Source organism: Brachypodium distachyon, chromosome 3 (assembly GCF_000005505.3).
Source record: "Brachypodium distachyon strain Bd21 chromosome 3, Brachypodium_distachyon_v3.0, whole genome shotgun sequence".
Taxonomy (NCBI): domain Eukaryota; kingdom Viridiplantae; phylum Streptophyta; class Magnoliopsida; order Poales; family Poaceae; genus Brachypodium; species Brachypodium distachyon.
In genome coordinates this window covers 38,246,718-38,256,880 of record NC_016133.3, presented here as the reverse complement: position 1 = coordinate 38,256,880, position 10,163 = coordinate 38,246,718, and the positions used below count along the sequence as shown (strand labels likewise).

General features: G+C 46.1%; 1 protein-coding gene across 1 annotated transcript; it reads left to right on the top strand.

Annotated features, from left to right (window-relative positions):
- The first annotated feature begins 1,456 nt into the window (after positions 1-1,456).
- On the top strand, positions 1,457-3,643 carry LOC100828607 (type IV inositol polyphosphate 5-phosphatase 9). Its single transcript, XM_010236837.3, has 6 exons — positions 1,457-1,658; positions 1,752-1,867; positions 1,962-2,069; positions 2,184-2,678; positions 2,849-3,124; positions 3,220-3,643. The coding sequence occupies exons 1-6, from the start codon at positions 1,539-1,541 to the stop codon at positions 3,395-3,397; spliced, it is 1,293 nt and encodes a 430-aa protein (XP_010235139.1). The 5' UTR covers positions 1,457-1,538; the 3' UTR covers positions 3,398-3,643.
- Positions 3,644-10,163: the final 6,520 nt, after the last annotated feature.

The window sequence follows — 10,163 nt, the reverse complement described above, 5'->3', positions numbered from 1 at the left end:
CCACAGCCTAAGGTAGCACGCCAAACAGATAGCAATAACAATCATATTCTGCAGCCAAGTTGCACAACAGTGCTTTAGCCCATATTTTACCCGGCAAATCATCCATTATTCAGAAATGGATATGGTTCTTCCCCAGCCAAACCATCCGATGAAATACACATGTCGATGTAACATCTGATCTAATTAATCAGAAAAATATGGATTGCATTTCTTGCCCCGTTAATTATTTGAAACATTGACTTTCTTGCGTCAAAAAGAGCTATTCTGTCCCAGCTCCATTTCATAGAAACTGCTAAACAAGGTGTCTAATTGTCAAAACTTCACAGCTCAGATATTAGAGTAGCTTGAAACGAGAAGCACCTCTTGGTGTGGTGGTAGAGTTGTGGGTGCATTACTCCCTCACAATATACTTTAGGGTTATTCCCTACATTATTTCCTTAAAAAAAAAGAGAGTAGCTTGAAACATAGATAATTTATATTTCCAGAAAAATTACCCATCTCTTATCAAAATGCAAAAAGCCATTGTTTCGACAAGTGCATTTTCTGGCAAGAAACAAAAGGTTAAAACAGTTGTACTTCAAGTTCAACTGATAATTCTCTTTGTCTAAAACAATAAAATATATTAAATTTAATATACAGAAAAAAGAACAAAGCTCCACCCTCATAAAGAATATATAAATCTAGTCGTGTGCATCAACCCACGGAGAGGCCGGGGGTTATCCTCATTTTTTTAATCTACTTATGTATTAGTAGCTAGCTGTGTTTCTGTTATTCTCCATGGTGGTTGTAAAACTAAGTGCTACTTGCTAATTTTGGTTACTGTCCGGTAACTGCTCTTACCGGACTCCACAGGATAGGCCATTTGGTTTCTGTTAATGTAGGTGGTTTGTCACATAATTTTCGCTTGCTACTTTTATATAATTATTTTGTGATAACTTTTTATTGCGTGCATTTATTCATGAAGAGTGTAGGAGAGTCATCTCTTCAGTGATCGAAAAACAAATACACACATAAAACCTTTTCATCCGTACTGAGCTTCCATCCAATCCAAGAGTTACCAAGAATTCGGTGAGGATAACCTCCTTTTTCTACTTCCAGCCACACGTTTTCCCAAACGTGATCCTCCATTCCTCCCTGGATCTTATTGTGATTGAACACAAAGGTTTGACAATTGTAAGAAGCTACTACATGCTGAGGTCTTCAGTACTGTTCATCTAGTAAGACGGTAGTTATTAGGAATGACAGGGACATGAAGAGTAAACCATAAGCTCAGGTTTCTTATGTGCAAAAGAGAAGCTGCTGGTTTTCTGCAAGGTCTAATATGCTTCTACAGCAAACCTTCTAGTGCAGAGATTTCGACAAGTCTTCACCAAACATGTGGACGAGATCTCCTCCTGTGTCTTCTTGTCAACATCAGAGCTTCTGCCCTGCTCACTGCTGTTCTAGCAGGTAGCTCTCTTTCCCTTCAAGTTGCATCACTATATATCTTGCAAGGTTGCAGCACTTCTCCATACTTGACCCATAATTCTTTTCTGCTCATGCCCTGGCCATTCTTGCATGCATTCTCCCTAGTCCCTGCTAAACAAGGAGGCAGTGCTATCATCCTTGCCTCTGTGGCTCTCTGCTGCATCATGGGGGAGTCCCCAAATTTTGCACAAGTCAGCACCCTTTAAATGCACGCATGCCTGTACTAATTTCTTCAGATAACTTGCCCGTCAGTATAGCATGAACTCCTCCCAATTTCGTTCCAGGTTATCCGGCCAAGATTCGTGGCGAGCAACTTGCTATGCCACCGGCTCGTCTCCGAGTTCGCTGGATTGGGGGAGGATGCGTTGCAGGAGAGCAAGAACGGCACCGTGAATTACAGGTGAGCATTTCTCGCAGTACATCGCCATTGAATTAGTTTCCTGTCAAGTGTCAACAGAACAGACCACTGATTTCCATGTTCTGTTTGTTTGCAGGGTGTTCACCAGCACATGGAACGTCGGCGGCGTGGCGCCGCCGGACGATCTAGACCTGGAGGATTGGCTGGACACCAGGGCCAACTCCTACGACATATACGTTCTTGGGTATTGCACCTGAATCATCTTTCAGTAATTAATCTCTCAGTAATGGAGCCGTCAAGTAACAAGTTCTTGTGTTAGATTTTTGCGGTTCTAATTTTGATTTATTTTCCCCTTCAGGTTCCAGGAGATCGTGCCGCTGAATGCGAGGAACGTGGTCGGCCCCAAGAACAGCTCGGCGACCAGGAAGTGGAACCAACTCATTGGGGACGCACTGAACAAGAACAAAACGGCGAGAACAAGGCGAGAAGAAGAAGCAGAAGCGCGTGAGCAGCAGCAGAAGCAGCAGTCGTCGTTCGGGTTCAGGCGCGTCGCGAGCAAGCAGATGGTCGGCATCTTCGTGTCCGTCTGGGCGAGGAGCGGCGTCCGCCGGCACGTCCGCAGCCCCGGCGTCTCCTGCGTGGGCGCGGGCGTCCTCGGCCGGCTCGGCAACAAGGGCGCCGTGTCCGTCCGCTTCTTGCTCCACGGCACGAGCTTCTGCTTCGTGTGCTGCCACCTGGCCTCCGGCAGCAAGTGCGGCGCCGTGCTGCTCCGGAACGCGGACGCCGCGGACATCCTCTCCAGGACCAGCTTCCCCACGGCAGCGGGCTTGCCGGAGAAGATCCTCGACCATGAGTAGGCGCCACACACATACTATCTCATTGCCTCAATAAATCATCTTAATTATTAGAAAGCCAAATCATCTTAATTATGATGCCTGGTCCTGGTCCTAGATCGATGTAATTAAACACAGTGCTCTAATAATAATCTAATGGAGATGTACTTGTGGCTGCTGTTGTGTGCAGCCGCGTGGTGTTGCTGGGGGACCTGAACTACCGGATCTCCATGGACGACGCGGAGGCGCGGCTGCTGGTGAGCGCCAGCAAGTGGGGCATGCTGCTGGAGAACGACGAGCTGCTGCTGGAGCTCTCCGAGGGCCGGAGCTTCGAGGGATGGAGCGAGGGGCTCGTCACCTTCTCCCCGACCTACAAGTACCACCGCAATTCAGACAAGTTCTACTGGTGCGTCGACGGCGGCACCGCCCCCGGTGGCCGCCAGAAGCAGCAGCGAGCGCCGGCATGGTCTGGCCCGAGCCCGACAAATTAACCCATGAATATATACTTTGTCTTGCCAATGGGATGAGGATTCTTAGATGTCTGTGGCGTGATTCTTGCAGGTGCGATCGGATCCTCTGGCGCGGCAAGGGGCTGAAGCAGATTGAATACGAGAGGTGCGGCGGGTACAGGCTCTCGGACCACCGGCCGGTCAGGGCGGCGTTCGACGCCGTCTGCGAGGTTGCCGGCGGAGCTGTTGTGGTAGATTCGTTTTTGGAAGGCCACTGTACTTTGAGATGACACACATGCATGATCGATCACACGATAGAGATCGGATCGAGACACTGTAAATTAGTACGAGTACCTGATTTACCAAAGGATTGAGATGCCCATCGTTGCATCTCTTGAGACGAGAATTAGGATCGTTTTGGTTGTGCGGTTGCCGCCAATGGGTAACTCGTCGGATGATTTTTTTTTTTGACACGGTTTTGATGTTGAGGAGTCTCTTGTTTATTAATTATAAATTAGTCGACATGTTAGCCATCAGATCTTAATCTAACGATACTACGTAACTGGGAGATGAGAGAATGCGGATGACCCTTAAATCTTAATCCAACGGTTCTAAACGTTGACTGAGATTTAAGGCTATTTTTTAAAAATCCGACGACTTAGAAATAACCAGAGCTATTGTTGTAGATTCGTTTTGGAAGGCCAATGTGCTTTGAGATGACACATGCACGATCGATCACACGATATAGATCGAGACACCGTAAATTAATACGAGTACCTGATTTACAAAAGGATCGAGATGCCCACGGTAATGTTTGCATCCTTTTCAAATGAGAATTAGGGGTCCGTTTGGTTTGAACCCACCAATATCATGTCAAATTTTTGGTTGAGGTTTTGTTTGCTTTATTGGCCATTTTATGACTAAAAAGATGAACTAGAATTGGTACTGATGGTATCTAAAAAAGTTCATCGTTGACTCCTCAAAATTTGAGATGCTCTAACAACTTATCGTACAATACATCCTCTAATAAGTTAGAGATAACTTATTGTACTCCCTCCATTCCAAAATAAATGACTTGGATTTATATTGATTTTTATACAAATCTACCTCACTTATTTCGGGACGAAGTGAGTACAATGAGTTTGATAATAGGGACCGTAACCATTTTAGGACACTAGGTTGAGATGCTCTAAGTGAGCCGAGGACCCTAAGAAGAATGGCCGCTCAAAATACTTTTAAGGCCTCCTTCTTTTCGGCTTTCAGGATGGGCTTCTCGGAGAAGCTGCTCTCCCCCAGCTTTCGGGAGAAGCCGCCCTAAATTTTTGCTAGGTCTTTAGATTAGGTTAGGCTAACCTAATTTGGAAGCCTAACAAAATTTCACATGCGGCTTCTCCAGGAAGCTGGGTGGGAGCAGCTTCTCGGAGAAGCCCATCCTAGAAACCGAAAAGAAGGGGGCTAAATAACTACATATGTCAATGACCTACTATTAGGTGCACATCTTAAGTTTCGTGCAAAATCTTACATTTTTGTGACATGTACATCTGAATGATTCGATGTGTATTTTTTTAGCTCTCCATTCTTTTCGTTTTTTATGTAGGGTAATTTGGTAATGCTCTGCTACAAGGCAAAATTGTAATTTATAAATATCAAGAACGTGACATTGACCTTGACATTTTTGCTCTTATCGCTATACATATTGTCGGAGCAGTGACGTGACGGAAGGGTACAGTGAAATCTGTCGCGAAAACGTCGTTGCTGACCGCGAAGCCTCAGGATCCGTATCAGTCTGCAACAGTTCAGGTAGTAAAACGCGGCTCCTTGTCACCGGTACCCTGGAGACCTTTTCCAGTATCTGACGGAAGACCACACTGCCTACCCGAGGAATTAATGAGCTCCTCCTATACATGCTACAGTCCCAACTTAAATTTGAGTGGTAGCATCGGCCTTACAATTTGCATAGGAAATGGTTACCGTCAATCAATCGGCCTGAGAACGCTGGTTGACAGACACCCTCTGGTTTCAGCCTGATTAAGTAGATGATTTTAATTTCATGCCATGGGAGCTGTTAATCTTGGATACCATGGACACACGTCCCGTGAACAGTATAACTCTCAAAACAAAAATGTCGCTATTGCCTGTTTGGAAATGTCCTACGCACCGCATCACAATATGGCTGGTCCATGATACTCCCTCCGTCCCATAATATGATACACGCACGCACCCTTACATTTTCAATTTGATTAACTAAATACGTATGTTTTTTAACAAAATATACGTCATTAGATTCGTTAGGAAGACTTGCCGCCTCGTGTCATGGGACCGAGTGAGTACGATTTTCAGTTCGACCAAACGAGGCTGAGTACGGAGCCTGTCCAAGGCCCGTGGACACGTGTGAGGCCCTGCTGCGCAGCTCAACCAAGAATAGTGGTGGCCCCGTTGCTTGCACCAGGAGCCAGATATCGGACATCGGAGACCCTTCATCAGAGCTAGCCCAAGCCAGGTGTCCAATGTCGCGTATTGCGTGGAGCCCAGCTCGTAGACAACAGCCAATCGTGGCGTAACACGCTCCGGCCAGGCATGCATAGGGCCGGTCTCCTCCAGGGCGGTTGTGAGGCACCTTTTCCCGCGCATTTGGGCTGTGCGTTGGGTAGTGGTCGTCCCGGCCACAGTAGTACTGCTATGTTGGTTTGTCCCGGGCCTCTCTGCGTTAGGTCGTGGAAAGAAACACTGTGACTTGAAGAGTTAGGGACCAATGGTACGTACGTTCGATCAGCTGCTGCCAAGTCTGGGGATTCGCTTCTAGATCCTTCTACAGTATTTGTTGAGATCTATTGCAGTGTTTGGCTTTCCAGTAGGCTGTAGGGGTGTACTGAGATTATGTAGGTGAAGTTGTGACGATTCTATAGTTTTTGCTTGCTGCTGCCATACGGCACATGCACGGACGCGCGGTGGCCTGCATATATACTTTCTTCCACGGCCTTGTGTACTACGTGCTTGCTGGCCTGGCATAGTTGGTGGACGTTCTGTGGACACGCTAAATAATACTCCTACTCATTGGAATATTCGTCTAACTTATAATCGATCATCTCGGACAGACCAACGCACCAGGTGTTAGTTCGGACGTCTGAACCGTACTGCACGTGTGCATATGCTGTCTTCCATCCATCCATCCAGTCTGAAGACCACTCTGACGAGACGAGAGACCCTCGTCGTGGCTCAGGGGCCTAAAACCAATCAAGGCCTCAGGGGCATCGATCACGAGCTACCAATCAGGCTGCACTCGTACTAAAACTTGGACGCGCGCGATACGTACAGTGCACGCGTGCGGTGTGGGAGCGCCGAGAGCCACAGATTTGATACTGCGAGCAGCCCTTGGATACGTTGCCGGAGTAGCGATATGGTTTGCATGGTGTGTTGTTAGTTCAGGCGTTTCCGTTTTCCTTGGAAGCTCTGGCGCCTAAATATCGATCCGTTTCAGCTGGATAAGGCTGTGATCAACGAGATGAACTCGATTAAATGTCACTATTTAAATGGAAACATCATAGTTTGGGCCCCGATGAGTATAGCCCGGTGGAGCCAGCGTCTCGCAATATGAACGGAACATTTTCTGAGTTAAATCTTCACGCAAGGCTAGCTAATTCGTGTTCTTGGGCAATAAATTAAGGGATTATGTGTGTGATTATTTCTCGGTCGCTTGTTTAAAAAAAAAATCTTAAATCTTAGTCATAATTGTTCGATTAAGATATGGACGTTATCTCCACTCCTCATCTTTCACGTGCTGTCGTTGGACTAAGATCAAACTATCAACACGTTGACTTGTCTGTAACTGAAAAACATGTCAACTTTTCTATAGCAAAACCTACAAATCATACGAGTGTAGCAATACGGCAGACTTTTTTTTTTGAAACAACCGATATAGTAGACTAGTAGAGTCTGTGCGTGTATACTGATAAAAAAAATTGAGCGAAAAATCTACTTTTGTTTTGAGCGAATAAAAAACAATCAACTGATTGTTGGGCCTGGGAGCGAAGGAAGGAGAGAATTGCGAGCATTATTTTGCTCAAGTTCGTGGGGAGCGTGCCCCGTCCAAGGCGAAGGCCCACGCAGCCCAAAGTATTCTCATAGTGGACCGGGCTCACACGCCTATTCAAACCCAGGACATGCTCGGTTCCGGGCCGAGCAATGGACTCGTTTCTGTAGCGCACCTGCTTGGATGCGGCTCCGAAGAACTCGAGCCCAAGTGAAGCGTGCCGTCGTGGCGAGAATGCATCGGCCGCCTTCTTCCTACTGGTCGTTGTTTCCCTCGATCCTGGCCCATGTGATTTAAAGTGATTACATATGTTTTTTTTGCAGCGGAAATTATATAGGTGAGCTACAGAAACGGAGTAGCGATGTTATCTCAACTCGCTTGATCCGAGATTCTAAATATGCATACTGTTTTTTTGAAGAGACATTTTCTATCTCTGACAAGGCTGGGTCATTGGTCAGACACAGAACACGAGTACACGACGCACGTATGAAATGTTTCCGAGGACCAGTACGAGGGGGCGTTGACATAAATGCATGGATAATGGATTCCACATCGCATGTCCACATAGTGAGAAAGCTCAGTTGTCAACTCTGCACAAACGTATTAAGAACCAGTAGTTAGCAGCCCTGCTACCAGAGAATTTATATTTGACTCCAACAGTATTTTAAATAAATCGGCACGATCAAATATTCCGGAAAGCCGTTAGAGCCAGAGATGACGGGCGTGCTCTGTTGCTAAGGGCATCTCCAGCAGAAAGATCCATTTAGCGCAGACTGATCCATTTGTGTTCAAACGGATAAAAGCCTGTCCCAATGCAGCGACCCATCTTGAAGAGAGTCCGTTTTTTCTGTCCGGCGCAACCTATTTTTAGCCCAAATTAAATTCAGGTTTGGGGTCTGGACGAAAAGCATCTTTGCACTGCGTTTGTCCTCCATTTGCTCCTTTGTCTTTTCCTGACCAATAAAATGGACCAATTAAATAGGTGGCTGCGTTGGGTACTAGCAGACCCAAACGGCCAAAGTCCTCCGATCTGTCCGGATCGCAACCTAAACGGACCAAAACAAACACTTTTTGTGTCCTATTTTGGTGGCTGCTCTGGAGTTGCCCTAAGACCGAACCTAAAGCGTCATAGTGGACCGAACTCCCACGCCTACTCAAAGTCCAAGACATACTCGGTTCCGGGCCGGGCAACGAATTTGCTTTCGTAGCACAGACGGCCGGGCCCCGTGCTGGCACCCGCACAGGCTGGATGCGGCTCCAAAGTCCCAAATCGATCCCAAGGTAAGGATCTGTTTGTTTGGTCTTCTGCTTCAGCTTGTGGTGCTTGTAGCAATCTCAAAAGCACAACTCCCTTTTACACATGAAGCCGAGAAGCATCTCCAGACATGCTTCTCAGTTAGAAGCACCAAAAGCACGTCCGGAGGTGTTTTTCAGATTCATGAGTAAACAGGAGAAGTGCTTTTGAGATTGCTAAAAGCATCAAAAGCTGAAGCAGAAGCCCAAACAAACAGGGCTTAAATGTGCCATCGCAACGAGTTGCATCAGCCTTCTTTTCCTTTTGGTTCTCTCCCCTCGATCCAGGGCTCTCGGCTCACGTGCAGGACACGGGAAGAAATTTATATATGACAAGGTGCCATGCTACCGGGCTCTCCTTGGATTTGCTGAAATTCAGCGAAAAAGATTTAGTGAACCTAAATAAAATATTACTCCAGTAAATTTTAAATTTTATTAGTGTTTATTTCGGTTTTATTCTGATTTCACTCTTTCTTTAAAGAAAAGTCAATTGTTTCATATAATAATTACAAGCGGGCCAAAACAAAAAAAAAAGGTCAAGGCAAAGGCAACAAAGGCAGACCTGCCTCAAGCCCTACAACATCATCTCCCGAGGTCAATAGAGTTCGCAATGCCTCTAAGGAGGATCTTCTCCCGAGGTCAATAGAGTTCGCAATGCCTCTAAGGAGGATCTTCTCGTGGACTAGCTGGGAGACCGGCATTCCTGAAAAAGCGTTTCGCTCCTTCCAAACCCCCTGTATGGTGTACATCAGGATCCCGCTCACCCTCCTCCGTTGAGCCCCGGGGTGAGGAAGGATGACACTATCTCGAGAAGAGTTGATGCTACCATCAGGAGTTGGGACGATAGCGCTGACGATGTTGGACCACCTTCATATGGTCTCCCATACGGCTTTTGTGAAGCTACAGTCGCGACGGAGGTGGGTAACCGACTCAGGGAGAATTGAGCACAAAATTTATTGAAACATATTCACTCCTTATCCGGTGACGAAACTAATGATTTGCGTTTTGTACAATATAATACGTATTTAACTGATCAAACTGACGACTTAGAAATAGACGCACGTCTTATAAACCCGGACGGAGATAGTATGAACTAGCAAACGAACATTTAAATGTTTATTTCGTTTAGGCCTTAAGGGTTTCGGTTTTGAATCCCTGGTTCAACCATATATCGGCTTGATCTGATATGCATGATACTTTTTTTTTCTTTCCAAATTGAATATTCATACACATTATGTATGCCTGACAACTGACATGGCTTAGTCATTGACTAGAACACCACGCGCATGTGCAATTCCATGTTTCCGAGCACGGTACGAGGATGCATGAGTTGACTGTTGACATTATGACATACATGCATGTACTCCACAACGCATGTCAACTCTACACAAAAGTACATAACAGAAAGAACCAGTAGCTAGCGGCCCTGCTCTGTTCCCACAGATTTATATTTGACTCCAACGGTATTTTAAATAAACCCGCACGATCAAATATTCCGGAAAACCCTATTATCAATTCCAGAGCGAAGAAACTAGATTCCATGCCACATGTTTAACTAAAACTTCAAGGACCTCCACGGGCTTTGAACTCTAAACATCTAGAGTGCCAACTGCCTGGACAGCTTATCTGCTTATCAACCGAGATGATTAAGCTGCTAGTAACATGACACTTGTGCAAACGAAAGCTTGTTCTGATGCACTAACCATGTACGTAAGTACGTGCTTCGCAGCCGT

Bases quoted from the DNA above. Each gene is read 5' to 3' on its own strand.
- LOC100828607 (XM_010236837.3), top strand. From the start codon at position 1,539: ATGCCCTGGCCATTCTTGCATGCATTCTCCCTAGTCCCTGCTAAACAA. The intron at 1,868-1,961 runs GTGAGCATTTCT...GTTTGTTTGCAG, and splicing joins AACGGCACCGTGAATTACAG to GGTGTTCACCAGCACATGGA. The intron at 2,070-2,183 runs GTATTGCACCTG...TTTCCCCTTCAG, and splicing joins TACGACATATACGTTCTTGG to GTTCCAGGAGATCGTGCCGC.